This window comes from Cololabis saira, chromosome 4 (genome assembly GCF_033807715.1).
Source record: "Cololabis saira isolate AMF1-May2022 chromosome 4, fColSai1.1, whole genome shotgun sequence".
NCBI classification, from domain to species: Eukaryota; Metazoa; Chordata; class Actinopteri; order Beloniformes; family Belonidae; genus Cololabis; species Cololabis saira.
The window spans coordinates 29,569,505-29,587,524 of NC_084590.1; the positions used below are offsets into that span (position 1 = coordinate 29,569,505).

Here is an 18,020-nt window from a genome sequence, read left to right on the forward strand (position 1 = left end):
TATTCTCGTAAAATGGAACAAAATAGGAGGTTTAAGGAGGCCTGAAAAGTGAAAGATTCTGGAGATATGAAGAAAAAAAACTTATAAATAACATGGACATCTAAACCCAATCAAGATCTTCCGAAAAAGTTAATGGGAACAGCTACTCATTAACCTCCAGTGCAACCACTTTCTGGGATTCAACCCACTTAATCCGTCCTTCTGTCCATACATCCAGTACACGACTATAGGACTGGTACATTATATGCAACCCTCAGCCATAAATTAAGACTACTTGGATGCAAATCTTTTCAAAGCAAAATACTGCATCACAAAATCTTCAAATCTAAAATTCAGTTTCCACACACAGATCTGCCCATTCATCAGGAAGGAAAAGAATTTTGGGGGGAGGAATTTTTTAAATCTCTATCATAGACATATGTGATGCTTTAATTCAAAAGACAGTCATTTACCATTTGGAAAACAACTTCAGCTACAAACAAAGTTTCAAAATTAAAACAGGAACAGCTACCCATTAACCTCCAGTGCAACCACTTTCCAGGATTCAACCCACTTGGAGCATCCATAACCACAGTACAAGTGTCTGGTACTCGAAGACCAAGAGCATGTAAAGAAAGATGGAACATGATTTCCATAGAACTAGATTCACAAGATGAAGCATTAATACATACCAGAAGCCAAATTGTTTTATGTACAGTGACTGTTGATGGAGCAGAGGGACGGGCTAGTGCTGGGTCACATTTGGATCCAGGCCACCACTTTGAGTCAGGTGAAAGCAGGACTGAAGACAGGTGGCTCCACTCATCCCGGTATAGCTTTGTAGCACCAAGAAGCTAGCTGGCCATGTCAAGGACTGTCTGAATAATATCCAAATCCTTGTCTCACCTGACCTGGATCCTATTTAAAAGTATTTTGAGCCCTTCGCAACCATGACATTTACATTTAAGAGAGACAATAATAAATGAGCATTTCAAAGAAAAAATCTAACTGAAAACGGATCAAAACACTGATGTACTAATGAATGGAAGAAGTATGGCCGGTTTTGAAAAAGAAGAATTGCATTATTGGTCACTGAGCATGCTTTATATACCAAAGCTGTAATTTTTTTTCAAGCCTTAAAATGAAAATGGAAAAAAAGAATTACGGTAGAAATGATTTTCGTTATATTCTTACCTAATAATTTAGCACATCCACAACTTACCCTTAAGAATATTGTAATATTCTTTGATAACAATGGGGACGGGTTGGGTTAACTTTTAATTGTTTAATAATAAACTAAAGTTATACAATTTGCAAAATAATAGCATATGCACTGTGTAAACAGCAACCCACCGCTGCTGGTGTTGCAACAATGACAACATGTGACGCGGTGACGCTGACGCCTGTCTGATGCCTGTCTGACGCCTGTTGCGGCCGGGGTCAACAGGTCACGCAAAATGAAGGGAAATTGTAAAAGGCTGAGCCAGATGTCCCAACTCTGTCCCCAAGGATTGTCCGTATACATGTATGTGTTTGTAAATGGGAACGAGAGGCAGGAGATGTCCAATGACGGAGCAGGTGGCTAAGATAGTATAATGCCTGCTCCTAAGAGACCACACCCACACAACAGACAGTGATTCATATATTACGCTCCTTAAAAAAAAAACCCTCCATGTCCATAGTCCATGCTATCGCAACAATGTGCCATCTAACACAATACACACACACACGCCAAGTAACTCCCTGTGGTGGTCACCTTGTTATCAGTGTCAACTGGTCTCTGTGGAGTTCTGTCACAGTCATCAAAGCGCTTGTCACATATATAAAACTAAAAACCGCCCTCATAGTAGCACTTACTTATAACTTCAAATGTCCTACCTGAATTTACTCTTAAAATAACCATGTTATGTAATAACCAGGATAAAATGTCTTCTTGAGAAATATTTTGCCTCAATAGTCTTGCTTATATGATCTTATATGATATGTACATCAGGAAATGAGGAGCAGCTGGTAACTGAGTGTCCCAAACACACACTTTTGTAGAGTCTCCTGCTGATAGTGATCTCCCACTCTCCAGTCAATAAAGGTCTGAATGATGAATTAAAGACCAAACAACCTGCTAATGACAGGATGACATGTCAGCCACGCGTCGTGCTCTGCTATCTCCCTCCACATCTTTACTCATTTCTCCCTACCCACCACCCCTCTCCCGTCATTCAGTCCCCTTCTGCTCATCTAAACTCTCAACTCGTGTTCTCAACTGACTTTACTAATAATCCTGCACGCAGGATTAAATTGATGTACTTTGCTTGCTCCTGTCAGAAATCCTGGGGGAACAAATAACACGTTAATCCGTCCACGACTATAGAAATTTACATTATATGCAACCCTCAGCCATAAATTAAGACTACTTGGATGCAAATCTTTTCAAAGCAAAATACTGGAAAGGATTTTGGGGGGGATTTTTAACATCTCTATCATAGACATATGTGATGCTTTAATTCAAAAGACAGTCATTTACCATTTGGAAAACAACTTCCACAAGCTACAAAGTTTCAAAATGTATGCTATATGCATAAATGTCAGCTATTTATTTGTAATCCCCACTAATTCCTGACCATCTCTGCTGACTGCACAGTGATAATTGCATGCATAGACGGCAAAACCGAAACCAGCTGGTTGTGCTTCTCTTGCCATTTGTGTGTGTGTGGGAGAGAAAAGAGAGCAGTATGAGTGTTAGCTGATGTCCCGAGTCTGGGCAACATCACAGAATCTCATTAAATAGTGACACTTTCACAGGCTGAGTGGTGAGATATTCAAGATCACAGCCACTTTCTGCGCTGACTGTCTTCAAATGGGGTATTGGCGACATTCCAGACATTATTGTATTTTGCTTCCCATTTGTCCCATTTTGTTAAACCTTTTGCTACTTTTGCGGTCCCGTTGCAAGAGCGAGAATCAGCTCAAATGTTTAAGGACGAGAGGAGAAACTAATTTTTTTGTGTATATTCTTGATTGCAACTGGATCCATCTGTGACACCCACAGAGCCTTGTATTAAGCACAGTGCTGTTTTAGTGTGATTAGAAACATAGCATCCTGCCCTGCCCTTTACCAGAAATAACAAGCATTTGACTGCATTAACTGGATTTTAAGACACTGTGTGTTGAATGTGTGTGTGTGTGTGTGTGTGTGTGTGTGTGTGTGTGTGTGTGTGTGTGTGTGTGTGTGTGTGTGTGTGTGTGTGTGTGTGTGTGTGTGTGTGTCTAGAAAAAGTGCAGTGGTCTCCATTTTTTCGATCTCTGGCTGGTCAGCAGCTCTTTTATGAACAACTCTATAATTAGAGAAACACCCAGCAACTAATTACTTAATTGGAGCAAGGTCTTTAAAATGAAAATGATGTAATCTGAATCCTGGCAACACACTTGATTTTTAACAAACACTAATACACAAACATCAACTCACACACACACTTAGTGACCTACAGTCCTCTTGACATGTAGCCATCAAGCTACCAACTCTTTGCCCTTAGCCGTGTTGTAATTGATTCTCCCTTCAATTCTGCTGGCTCCTGACAGTGTGCAAATGTGTGTGTGTGTGTGTGTGTGTGTGTGTGTGTGTGTGTGTGTGTGTGTGTGTGTGTGTGTGTGTGTGTGTGTGTGTGTGATGGCGATACAGGAAAAAGGACAGAGGCAGAGAGAGGCCTATTTGTGTGGTTGGCTCCAAACTACATAAGTAAAGGTCATGTATGTGTGTGTGTGTGAGTACTAATTAATTAGGCAAATGTACCCCCACCGCTTTGTCTTCTGACCTCAGTTGTAGACTAATAACCTTGGCACTGCATGAAACATTACTCTTCTTTATTCTTCTTTATTGGAAGGAATCAAATAACACAAAGACACCAAAGTGAAGCTATTATTTAATTTAAATCCCAAACTCCTCCCTATAAATTATTTTCCTTCATGGTCTTAACTACATGAAGGAAAAGCATGAATAACTTAGTGGTTGAAATGTTCCATCAGTCCTGAAATGTTTGATTTCTGTCAGCCGCTCAAGTACGCCAATGATAGGTTTATAATTCATGTTTCCCTCTGTGTTAATATGCACAAGTATTAAAGAAATAATATTGCCTGAGCTGATCCTTTCCCTCCTCAGTGTCTGCTACCCTGTCCACCTATCACAACTACCGAACCCTCCAGCTCCTAATAAAGAAGTCCACTCTCTCCATTCTGGGATAACTGAAGCTGTGCCGATGCTGCAGAAAAGTTTGTCACAGAGTTGTAGAAGAACTATACTAAAATGTATAATAGTACATTATAAGAGGAAGGATGGTACTAAACCAGATGTTTACTAAACTACTTTAGTCCATTAAATGTACTGTAGGTTCAGCAGTGTTTGGACAAACGCTGGAGTTTTCATGACTTTAGTTTTTTACTCAACCAATAAAATATAAAATTCAAGTACGACCAAAGTGTAGACTCTTGTCTTTACGAGGGTCCACAAAAATGTTTACTTTTTTCAAATGCATTTGAGCCACTGAAAAATTGTCAATTTTTGGAGAAACTTTAGACAATTCTTGATTGTTTTGTTCATATCAAAAGCAGGGGTGTTGAAAGGCTAAATAAAAACTCATTTGCAGTACAAATACTTCTGGACCAGTGTATAGCATTATCATTATTATGAAACCATATTCTGTGATAGACTGGTGACCTGTCCAGAATGGACCCCTGCCTTTCACCTGAAATGAGCTGGGATAGGCTCCAGCAGATGCCCTGACCCTGCAAAGGATAAAGCGGGTATAGATAATGGATGGATGGATGGATGGATGGATGGATGGATGGATGGATGGATGGATGGATGGATGGATGGATGGATGGATGGATGGATGAAACCGTATTCAAATAAAATAAAGATCAAAGGTAAATTGCTGTAAATGTAAATCCAGATTACGCCTCTAGGACAGCACAACAATATGTTTTTGTTACTTTTTTTTAATTAAATCTTTGAATGTGCATTGACAAATGAAACCACAAAATATTATTTGAATAAATATGAATCAATCAAAAAAGATCGATGATAATGTCCTGTGAACACCAGTAAAGCTATTGGCAATTACCACGGAGACATCTGAAATAGATGGCTATGTTTAATTATCTGCTCATGCTTTGATGGTCTGGTTGCTGAATTTTATTTGTGATACTGTCTTTTTGGTTTAAAAGTTTTAAAAAAAGAAGAAAAAAGGAGGTATTTCAAGGTTATTTATGACCTTTATTACCTGTAGTTTAAGGTGAATACATCCCCCTAAGCATTGCAAAGGAGCTTTTAAGCTAAAAGAAAATAATATGTACGCAAAACCCCTTCTTACAGAATACACAGACATTGGCCAGGTTTCCCAGATCAGTTAAGAAGCTCTTAACAGCAAAAGGCTTCTTTCAAACGTTCTTAAGGAGCCTGTGAAAGAAAAACACGTTTCCCAGAGTTGCTCTTAGCTTAAGAAGGTCTTTCATTAAGAAGGAAATGTAAGATGCTGCTGACCCAGTCTTTACAACCATCTTAGTGAACAAAGACTCACAGATCCAGCCGCGTCAGGCAAATCAATATCACACCAAGCAATGAGATATTAAAACAATGCACACCGCACAAATTTTGATCTATTTTATACTTTAGATTTATATTGTTTAGCATTCATTGGTGACAGCAAAGGGAGAAAAAAAGAAAAATAAGGAATAACAAGTGTGTTCCTGTATATGCTTTATGCATTACGCACAAATAAAACGATCATCATGACTATCATTTATCACACGTGTGAGATACCATGGCTGCTATACGCCATATTCTCGCTGCAATCAACTGCGTTGCCGTGCGCGAAGCCGAACTGTTTATATGAACACATTCGTGCGTCAGCACTTCAATCCCCTGGACGTGCTGTCGGACCGGGCTGTCCAGATGAGGTACCGGCTTCCACGGGCTGAGATACAACGCCTGATCACGTTGGTGTCTCCACATATCCGGAGGGCAACCCGGTGCAATTTCGCCCTGAGCCCGGAGGTCCAGTTACTGGTTGCACTGTGTTTTTACGCAGTGGGGAGCTTCCTGGAGATGGTGGGGGACGGCACCAGACTGAGCAAGGCGTCGGTGTCACGGAGTGTGGCAGCCGTGACACCGATCCTCCTGCGCCATGCCCGAGCGCACATTAAGATGCCACCACAAGGAAGGAGATCCGCCAGGTCCACCAAGGATTCCACGCCATGGCTGGGACCCCCCGGGTGATTGGTGTAGTGGATGGCACCTTGATCCCCATCCTCAATCCCTCCTTGGTGGACCCGTGCTGGATTGGGAGGAAGCATTTTTCTGCCATCAACACGCAGGTGGTGGTGGACCACGAGGGCCTGATAACGGACATTGTTGCCAGGTGGCCGGGGGGCACCCATGACAGCTACATGTTTGGGAATTAGTGCATTGAGGAGCAGCACTGCGTGTCTCCACACACCCGCTGTCTGTCTCCAAACATCCGCAAATACAACGTTGATGAATGCAAGATTCTGCTTAATAGTGAAAAAGGTCAAGCAGCTAAATAAAATTCAGAATATTTTTTTGAGGTGAAGGATACTGTTTTACTAGTGAGGAGGATACAATGTGGTCCTAAATGCTGATCGTTAAGTTAATTTGTCCTTTCGTCCATCTTTCACATTTAAAAAAAACAATACATTTCCTCATTGTTCTCTTACCAAGACTACTTCTTATTTAGTTGCAGTCTGGTTTTCATCATGAAAAAGGGTCATTAAAGTATATTTATCATCATAGTTGTTCATTTTAACACACATAACGCACAGGCAGCAGGGAATTAGTGCGTTAGGTAGCAGTGCTGTGTGTGAAAATGCACTGATAGTGAACGGTGATCGATTTGCCTGGCATTGATTGATTTAGTTTCAGAACCACGGTGGTGGACAGCTCCTCTAAAGAGCGATCTTAAGAGCGGTGCTAAGAGCGGTCCTAAGAACGGTGTTAAGAAGTCATCTGGGAAACACCCGTATCTTAGGGCCTCTTCTTAGTTGAACACTTCTTAAGAGCTTTCTTAAATCCTTAAGAAGGGTTGGATCTGGGAAACCCGGCCATTATCAGTTACAGTACTACAACCACAGATGTTGGCTCAAGAGTTTTGATGGATGGATCATACAGTGTTTGAATAAATCTGCCAGTGATGAAATGGGACATGTTCATTATCATTACCCAATTTGCCCAAAGCTTAATCACAACTAAAATGCGAATCGAATTGCAAAAAATACAAGGGAAACACAGTGCCTGATCCACTACTTGACTCACCTTTCTCTCAAGAGAGTGCTTTCTCGGCACAGGTTTATTTGTGCATGCTCTGAGCTTTGCAAGGCTTGTCAAATTGAAGAAGAAAAAAAAGGGAATAAAAGGAGTACAAATGAAACAAAATGCATCCTCTATCACAAGATATCTTTGTATAACCAAAGCATTCATATCCCTTGGTAAAACAAATTCAGTGCAGGGTTGGACACAGTTGCAAAGGAAATGGTTAAAAGGAAACTGTGAGATACGTTGGAAACAACGCAGAGTAATTTTACTTTTATTATATGTCAGCCTGCTGTGCTGATATTTATCAACAACCTAACGCAGATCACATAGTCAGCACTGCTGCCATCTTCAACTTCTTCAAATTGTTTCCACACTTGACTTTGCTGAGCAATGTAAAGTTTAATTTTATATTCACCAATTTCCTCTAGTGTTCAACCTCTCTCAAATAAGCTCACCCGAAAACAGATAAATATACACCAAGAGGGACTCCAACGTGATCACATTGCAGTTATTAAACACACACACACCTTTTCAAAAGCGGGCACACGGAAGCCCATATTGCTGCCTCACTAAAACATACTTTTAAGAGATCTCTGATGTCTAACTACAAACCTTGCAGAGGCGACCACATGTTCAGAGCCACCCAGGACGCCAGCACTTTGACCTGCAGTATTCTGTGGGTGTGTCTAATCACAGCGCTCTGACCACCCTGTTAGACTGAACCAAACAAACCACTGCTGTGCGTGATCATGTCCAGATATACTCGTACGTGTACGTGTGTGTGACAGCTACTTTCACGTGCTGACAAGATTTCTTGCACGGGCTGCAAAATACAGCAATGCCTACCTCTCAAATGCCAATATTTACATTAAAAATAAGTAACTAAACTTTCAATCTGGTTATATTATTAGATTAACATTTAGTTATAAAAATGAATAATATGTATAATAAGTTAAAACATACATATTAAGCTGTGTGAGATAGTTTAGAAGTGTTTTGTCTCGTAAACACTGGTCTAATCCAAGACGTTTAATATCTATTGCTAAAAAATACTACAATAAATATAAGCAGAATTGATGGTAAGGGGGGGGGGGGGAAATCAGGGAAATATATCAAGTTGGTGACTCAATACAGAGTTGCTGAATGTACAATGGTTTACTGGCAGCAGGTTAATTGATAAGGGTGACCCAAGAAACGATTACCAATCACAGAGGGTAAAAGGGTACTGTCAATCATCTGTCTACTTGACCTGAATGAACACAGAATGAAAGTGTGCACGGTCAATTTCTGTGTAATTCGGCCTATGGCAGAGATAGCGCAGCTGCTATGGAGTCAAAGATCTCATTCCATAGATATCCTTATAGAAATTATTAAGCTATAGGCTCCATAGCTGCAGAAGTGACAGCCACACCAGGCAGCATCAGCATCCCATTACCCCGGGACAACAGAGGGTCAGACAGGGTTAGAAGAATTCGGCATTCACCGCCACCCCATTCAAGAGACCGGGAGCGCTTAGGACAGGAGGTCACCTAATCACCTTGCCGCACCATCGCTGGAAGAGGAAAGGGGAAGTGAGAGGTAGGTGGAAAAAAAACAGCTTTAAATTTGCAGTGATGAAAAATCAATAAAGCAGTAATTGCTTGGCTTATCACCATGCAATGAAACAAATTGGGAGGAAAAGGAAGGCAAAGAGAGGCCTGGTTGTGTAGCACGGGCGCCAGGGCTTTCTTGGCTACAGCATGTGGAGCAGAGTATAGAATGGAAGAGAGGAAGAGAGAAGAGTTTGGGCTTCATTGGTCCAAAACAAGAAAAAAAAAAAAAAAGGTCTTCTCGTGATAATTAAATCTTCTCCCACTGATTTTCTGCCAAATTTATTTCCCTAGGGACCATAACTCTGATTCAGTGCTTACAAGCCTTGCATAACTAATCATTTCAGCGTGAGGGGAACCACAAACCTGAATGAATAGGGGAGGTGAGAGGAAAACATAAAAAGAGAGATGCCTTAAAAGAATCATCTCTAAATCAGCCATTACTTGGGTAGGATACAAATCTAATATAAATGTGAATTTTTTCCCCCTTTTAGATTGTAGTTGAAAAATACCTTTAGATTAACTGCCAATGCACCCCCCCACCCCGCCCCCCATGCTGACCCATACTGGCAGAAAACATCCCCATTTAATTCCTGGAAAAAATAAACCTCATGAAGCCAATGAAGTGTCGGTTCAATACACCTCTGACTGTCCCTGGCATGATTGTGTTGAACATAATAACACAACAAATAAGGCCATTTATCTGAAGTAACGACAGGAGATGAGGCCAACTCCACTAATCAATACCCAATCAATACAAACCAGATTTTCTTACATCAAAATCACTGAGACAGATCTTCCTTCAGCCAAGCGTGCACAAGAGCAATATGGAGCCTCCCTCGAGTCCTAAGGTAGATCATATAGCCAGCAGAAAGTACACAGTTTAAAAAAAAATATTGTCCACCCTGAGTGAAGATACTGGGAACTATAGCTTGTAATAATCCAGGCGCTCCTTACTGAATACTTGTGTTTCAGTTAATTTGATTAGAGCACGGACACCAAATTGCTTGTGTTTACCAGCGATTGAATTTTACCGCTTGTCCTTCAAGCGATGCTGCTTGGTGAGGTAGTGTTGCACGCCACACCGTGGCCTAGGTAATTAAAACATTTAAAGCAGAGTCACCCCCCCCATGCTCACCGAGTGTGATATGAGGGTCACGCGCCTGTAGATTCTAATTTGCGCTCCATTTGTATTCATGACAGGCATGTGCTAAATATTTAACAGCAGCCTGGCAGGAGTTTTGTATTGTTAGGCTTTCCAGGTCAAATAATTTGATTTCAAGGCAGATTACATTAAGCGTCAATGTCCAAGCCACCACTCTCACTTGCCTCTCATTTCCTGTCTTTTATTACAGCCGAGATAGGCCAGAACTGAAGGGATATGGCTTTGGATTATACAAGAGCTTGTTATCCATGGATTAGCAATTATTTTCAATTAGAAAAGGGATCACACCATTTATCATGGGCATATACACCCACACTGGTATTGCATATATGCAGAGGTGAAATTCTAGCTGACGTAGAAAGTGTTTAGCCGAGTATGCAATTATACCAAACAGAAACACAGCGTTATTTCAAACAAATGATGTTGCAGACACATTCATCCTCAATCATATTCTAGTTATATTTACTGGTCCCTAAATAAGGTGTCCTTCAGTCAGCGATGGTGTGTATTCTCACTTTCACAGGAGACCAGATCCAGACATTTTCTGTTTCAGCCGAGGACCTGAGGTGATTGACAACAGAGCTAGTTAAATGGTGATGAGGCGTTAATGGTTGCTGGGTCGAGGAGGGGCTGGGGAGTGTGAGGTGGCAGGGCTGGCGCGGACTTGCGGCTGAATATGTAATGGTCATATAATTTTTGAAAACAGAGGGAGACACACACACACAAATGTGCACACACACCCAACCCGTGACCTGTCTTACACACCACGTAATTAAGGAAACAGTCCTTTCGTTTAACAGCCGAAAGAGCAAACGGTAGGTATACTATATTTCCCTAATGATATAGGTTAAAGAGCTATTATACGTCTCATTAAAATATATGATCTCCCAATCTGGCGGTGGTTTGAGGTAATGGGGACAGAGCAGGTTCAGGGCCAAAATACAATCTGTAGGCTATAAACGAAGGTGCAATCTATATCTACATAATTCTGAATTTTGGAGAATGCCTGCGCAGATGAAAACATGTTTTTCCTAGAGTCATAAATGACACGCATGGCTAGATTTAACAAGATGACAGCAATGAGACCGTGTGTTTGAAGTAGTAGTAATAGTAGTATGTGACAATGAACTGACATAACCGTAACAGGAAGTTAAAATAAAGAAAGCACTGATGTCAGACTATACTTATCGTGCTTAGCTGGTCTATTCAGCTGATAAACAGTAATCCTTTAAAGTCTCCCGAGTCTGAAACAAAGCAGAGCATCTAGTTGTTGTGACTGGACAGTGTCACAATGTAAATAACAACAATCATTGTGCAATGGATCACTGATATTGTAAGACTACCACAATCCATCAGGGCACTTATTCAAGGACATGGAAAATTTGGAAAACTCAAATAATAAATGAAATCAAGAAACTGCTGGCAGTTCATGACAAGGAAACACTTTCTTGGGAGACCAGGGCATGTAGGGATGTCTTACAATGCTCTTAAAAATGGTTGTTTGTGTATTTGATTAAAAAAAACAAACAAAAAAAACCCCCCAACTTAGATAGACATCTCAGACTCTACAGGGCACTGTTGGTATGTTAAATGTTATGTTATATATTGGACAAGTCCGGGTTGTAGGAAAGAATTTGCAAGGTTGCATCTGAACCTCTTGATCAATATCTTGATGAGATCAAAGTCTACATGCTTGGCAGTAATGTAGAGCAAAATGTGGTAAAAACAAAAACAGACGAAACACGTCATACTAACAAGGTGGAAGAGCGATGATTTGAGCTTGTACCACCACAGGACCTGGGCTGTTGCAGTCAGTGAGTTGTCCCTGAAGTCCTCTGTAAGTGCTATCTGTACAAAAGCTGAAGCTTGATTGAAATCAGGTCGTGAAGTAGGATGATTCAAATCACATTAGCAAATCTTAACCAATAGCTGAAAAATGGAAAGACTCAAGGGGTTGCAGTAGCTCAGACAAAGTCCTGACCTTAACGTGATTGAAACTCTTATGTTGTAAATAAGAGTGGCTCTAAGTCTGAAACAATAAGTTCAATTAACTGATGCTGAGGGTGGTTCTATAGTTTTATGAATCATTGGATGCAGTTTGATTTTCACAAACTAATGTTACATATTGGCTTAGATTTTGTGTGATAAAAATGAAGAATTGTAATATGGCTATCCCAGCTCATTTCAGGCATTCACCTGAAATGAGCTGGGATAGGCTCCAGCAGACCCCCGTGACCCCGCAAGGGATAAAGCGGGTATAGATGATGGATGGATGGATGTAATATGGCATGTGCTGTATTCATGTTTACCCAATAGTAGGACCTGGTAAGAACCAGATTATTTTTGAATTTCATCCTGATATGTAAAACTTTCTAGCTGAAGGAAAGTTTACTTGCTTTTTCCCATGACTATTTATATTGTTCAGCTACACACACAGCACTACCATTCACAGTGAGTCCTGTGGCTTCAGTAAAATGCCAGATGAAAGTTCAATCCAACTGTGGAACGCTGGCAGTCAGTCCGTCTTATTATAACTGGGATCAGCGCGTTAGCTAAAAGCCCCCTGGGCAAACAAACAGCATATGGAAGCTTTAATAGCCTAAACAAGGCATGAAAATAACAAAGGAATCATCCACCTCTCTCATTCTTACACCCTTTCATATCGTACGTTTCTTTTTTCAACCGCTAGCCTCATCTGGCTTCCCTTAACCAGAGAGCCAAGTACTCCTTTTAAGCTGATACTACTTTGTTAACTGATGACCACAGGGCCAGTTATTGATCCGCTCCTTCCTCAGTGCTTTGCAGTACACAGCCACGGTTGCCTACAATAATAGCTTGCATATCATAGCATCCACATGAATCAGATCTTGGTGGTTTCGATTAGGGCTAGGCTAACTCAAACGCATTGCCAGTCTAGGATGTGGATCTATTTATGAACGAGGTGTGTAGGTGGAAGTGTTCTTCACTTCAACCCTCCATTCTCTTTAAAAGGTTTTCTCATTTCAGTTGACTTAGCAGTTCAAGTGCAAACTTTGCAGTTGTGTTGACCTCTGAGAGGCCCTGGAGGGAATACGGAGACCCCTGGTGAGCTGCTGTTTAGCAGCAGCATTGGTCCACCTCCTCCATTTCAGTTGTGCGGGGAGAAAGGGCAGAAGAGGATGAAGCTAGCTGAATTTGCTTCTGCATGTGTGTTCATGTGTATTTGTCACAGAACCCCTGGCCTCTGTTGCCATCATTGCAACAGCAAACCATCAGGGCCACTTTTGTTGAGCCTCTGTGAACTCACTTGATGTGTCCCTTTGCACGGGAAGGAATAAAATAGTAATCCTCGGAGGCAGTGCCTGCACAGAAAACTGCGCACAATACCTTTTTATTTTTTCCACACATACAATGAACAGTTAGGGCAAGGGAAGATAGGCCTTTGAGCAAAAAGAAAAAAAGAGTCAGCTGATTCCAAATAGAGGCAGTCGAGCAGTACGAATTTTGCTTAAGAAAACTATCTGACTGGGAACCTTGATCTGTTGCCCCGAGCAAGGTACCTTCACAGAGTTTTTTTTTATTCAAAGAAAAAAGGAGAAAGCTGCTGTGAGTAAAAGAGAGACTCAAATAGTTGATGAAGAAAAATTGAAGTCAGAAAAAGACATTAAGAGACAAAAAAGAAAAGAAGGGGAAATAATGAAGAGACAGAGCACTGATACCGTGAAAAAATAATGAATACTAATTTGTGAATGGCAAAGAAAAAAACAAAATGGGGAAAAATAGAGAGATGGAAGAAATCAATTCTTCCCAGAACTGAGGGACTAAAGCAAGAGTGCAGGGCTAATTAGTTTCTGATGGATGAACTTTCATTTATCTAAAAGGTCAGCTAACGTTAAAGGTCATGCTGCCATACACTGTCCATGCAAACACAAAAAGTTACACAAATTGTCGCAGGCGAGTCCAGCAACATGAAAACACACAGACTCCAGAACAAATTACATTACCACGTGTGCTGGCGCCTGCACGCACACACGCACACACGCACACGCACACGCGCACACGCACACGCACACGCACACGCACACGCACACACACACACACACACACACACACACACACACACACACACACACACACACACACACACACACACACACACACACACACACGGATGATAATAGCGCATTTGATATTCTCATTTATATCATGCTCTGGTCAGTAAAGGACCTGGGTCATTATTCTATCTAAGGACTTTTATTACTGTTTATCATATCCACTGCAAATTACTCTTGACTTTATTTGAATGTGCATCAAGATAATCGTTGAGTGTATGTGGGTGTGTGTGTGTGTGTGTGTGTATTTCCAATGCTGGTGGTCGTGAAGGTGATCTGAATTTATTGCCTGCAATGCTAAGCACATTTCTACCTTTCTGCCTGCATTTGTAAATTACAACCATCTTAAAAAAAACTCCAAAACAAAACCAAAGATATGGAGTGTCATCAGCATCTCTGAGATCATGGTTCGCAAAGTATTGGTGAAATGTAAAAGTTTTATCATGCATCGGACATGGGTTTTTACATAATCGTGAATTAAATTAGTTTAACACATTGTGATCATCTGTTATGAAAACAAGAGTTCATTTTTTTTCTTTTGCAACTCACTCTGTTAGAACCTTTGGGCGATACATGAGGCTATGTTGCTTGTTTTAGTCGGATCAATCATTTCTAACTGACAATCATAGAAAATAAACTGAATGAAACAAGTATCTTATTGCTCACTTTCACCATATTTTATGTTTCCATTCATCCAAATTAATATAAATGGCTTTTTGAGGTAAAACAGAAGAAGGAATGAAGGGACACTTACCTTCCTCCGTCTTCTTCTTGGCCTCCTCCTCTCTCTTGGCTACTTTGGCTTTCAGAACCTCATCTGTTTTAGCTGAAAACACAAGAAATCAGAGTTAGAAAAAGCCCTCATTATGGCTGTATTACAGAAAATACTGATAACATTTTATAAATGAATTAAGGCATCATATCCGTTATCATTAATGGAATTGAACTGTAAATCTTTGATAAAGCATAAACAAATTAAATGTGATGAATGTTATTTTTTAAGAACAATTAGTTGAAGCGTTCTTGTGAAACATTTTATCTCCTGAAATAACATACTCATCACAGAGGAGGAAAAAACGTTAGTCACAGTTAGTGTGCAAATCAACAGAAACATTAAAGATGCTTTCTCCTCCTCTCGCTACCAAGCAGCACTCATCGCTGCTTCCCCTTTGTACCGCTGTAAAGTCAGCGTTTCTTCCTGAGAGGTTTTTATCGGCTCGGCATAATGAAAAGCTTAAGAGAAAGTGAGGCAGCGGCGGTAAACACTCGTCGGGGCATTTTAAGCATGTCTCATCATGAACCGTGTTGTCTCTGCTCCCGTTTTCCTTCACCTTTCCCCCCCGAATAATCAAGATGTTAAGCCACATTAAAAAATATAATGCCGTGTATGGCAGGACTATCAATACTGCCTCTAAATTAATTACATTTCCGTTGCGGCGCATCATTTATTTTGCAGCGTTAGGGCCTCGGCGGAGCCATTTGCCTTTATTGCTATCTCACTTGGTTGATGAGTGAGCTATGTAAAATTGAGTCTCCAATGTCATTACACTTAATGAGTTTAAACTTTGAGAGAGAGGGAGAGAAAAAAAAAAGAGGGAAACTGAGGAGAGTGAGCAGACGAGAGAGAAGGGGTAGGCAGGGAATGAGCGCACCTCACTGTTTTGGTTAATACAATATAAGAGTGGGTGTAAGTATTTGCGAGTGCAGCCTGTTTGCGTTAGGGCACAGCTGTGGGTGTCCAAATGGGGTTTATTACACCACTCATAACGGCTGCATACATGTGTGTTCAGTGTGCACTCATTTAGTGTCTGGCTGTCTGTGCTGCAAGAGAGTGCGCTAGTTAAAACTGTAAAACATGCATGTTTCTCAGTGTGTGTGTGTGTGTGTGTGTGTGTGTGTGTGTGTGTGTGTGTGTGTGTGTGTGTGTTTGAATAGAGGAGGCCATAGGTTGGGTTCGTCTTTCTGTGACTGTACCATTATTTCTTTGTTTAGTAATTGGCATACACACTGTTGGTATGGCTAGTTGAGCCTGGAGGTTCTGCATCTTAGCTCTCAATGACTCTAAAAGGATAACTAGAACCCTACTCTACCTCATTCAGCAAGGGTGCGTGGATGCGTACATCTGTATATGAGAGTTTGGGAACAAACCCAACCAAAACAACAGCCGCCTATCTATTTTACTTATCACCGTCATCATGCCGAAAGTTTGTCTCTGTTTGAATTTTGCTAAAACCAAATCAAGCGCTGCAATATCTCGCAGGTTTTGGAACCAGAGCTGTGAGTTTTCTTGTTTGTATGCACATTTATTTGTGCGCAAACACCTAAGTGGGGTTTTTTTTTTCTTCTTCAGTGTGTGTTTGAAAGAACTCCTGTGTACTTCAGTTCACTTTTCGCTCAGGGCTACCAAAAGGCAGTCAGGCAACATGTGACAGAGCTGAAGGGAAATAGCAAGAAAGAGGAGGGGAAAAGAAGAAAAATGAGACGCGCCAACATAGGTGGGAGCCAGGTAGGATAAAGAGAGCTAAAACAGTAAGGGAAACCGACAAACAAGCAAAAATAAGAGAAAAAACATAGCCAGCATGCACACAAATGTGTACACAAACAACAGGAGTGATTTGTTGTTTCTTTTTCTTTGCATGTTTATTCTCCACCTCTATCCTTTCATCCCTCCCCCAACAGGTTCTCTTATCCATCCTTTCACTTGCTTCTCTTCCTCTGTTTTGCTCTATCCCTCCCCTCCCCATTTTTAATGCTTTCTCTTCCTTCTCTTGCTCATCTCTTCAGTACACTGCGCCTCGGGGCGATAGCAGCAAATCAAACTGTTTATCCATCTCTCATCAGTGCACTGCCTCACTGGGCTCCTGCCCCCTCAAAACAATGAAAGTAGGCCTGAGTGCTGAGCTGGGGATATGATTTAATTACATCAATAAGCAATGCTGCTTTAAAAAAACAGATTAACTAAAAAAAATACATATTAAGGAAACATACTTTGCTGCACGTCCATGAAATGCCTGTTAACATTATAGCTTCAAAAAGCATATGAAAACTGTTCCCATCCCGGCTCTTCTGTGAGCAGAGGCCGCTTATTAGAAATATATTCTTGGCAAGTTAGTACGTGGAGTTCATTGTAGGATAATTCTGTGATGGACTTTTATTAAAGTGTGTAATAAACGGCCGGGTGTTGGGGAGACGAGAGGCCTTTCACTTCATTTAGACTTCGTTCAGTCTTGGCTGCAGGGGTGGAGAGAAAGAGGAGGGATGGCAGCGGGAAGGGGCGGAGAGTGTCAGTGAAATCGCATTGTGATTATGAGTGTAATTGCAGCTCAGGGGCCCAGGGGCCATGTAGCCCTGATAGTGCTGGAAGATGTTTTATGCGCAGCAACAGAGAGGAGGAAAGTGAGAATGAGAGAAAGAGTGAGAGTAGGAGGTAAAGGCAGACTGCCAGGATGCATCATTTTTTTCTTACAGAATATGTATTGCTTCTGCCCTCCCTTCTCCTTTTCCTTGATTCCTCTCTTCTTCTCTCCTATTCTCTTGTTGCCTCATCTCTTCCCTCTTCTCTTCTCCTCCTTTGGCAGGATTAGCTGGGTCTCGTTAGAGGGGAAATGTAATAATGCTTCCACCAGGTGGAATCGGGCCCGTTCCATTATCAGCTGGGAGATGGATGGGCCGTGTAGGGCCGGCGGGGGCCAAGCGTGCACGCAATTTAGATTCAATAAACTGGCAAAGCAAGACCCCCAATCTGATTTATCTCTTACACGCCGCCAATGCTTGCTGCTACGATGTTGATTCTCTATTACCGCTTAGAGAAGGACTATTCATTGGATGTAAGGCATGGCAGTCAGAGAGACTTGTCGGGCCCCCGGGACGGCAGC

The 18,020-nt window shown here is 41.3% G+C and overlaps 1 protein-coding gene across 2 annotated transcripts in view; it reads right to left on the reverse strand.

The window, feature by feature from the left end:
* rsrc1 (arginine/serine-rich coiled-coil 1) overlaps positions 1-18,020 on the reverse strand; it is a 147,306-nt gene that overhangs the window by 14,906 nt on the left and 114,380 nt on the right. For both annotated transcript variants that reach the window (XM_061720331.1, XM_061720329.1), the window contains exon 7: positions 14,900-14,971. In XM_061720331.1, the coding sequence (XP_061576315.1) occupies positions 14,900-14,971 (72 nt within the window). The remainder of the gene's footprint in view (positions 1-14,899; positions 14,972-18,020) is intronic.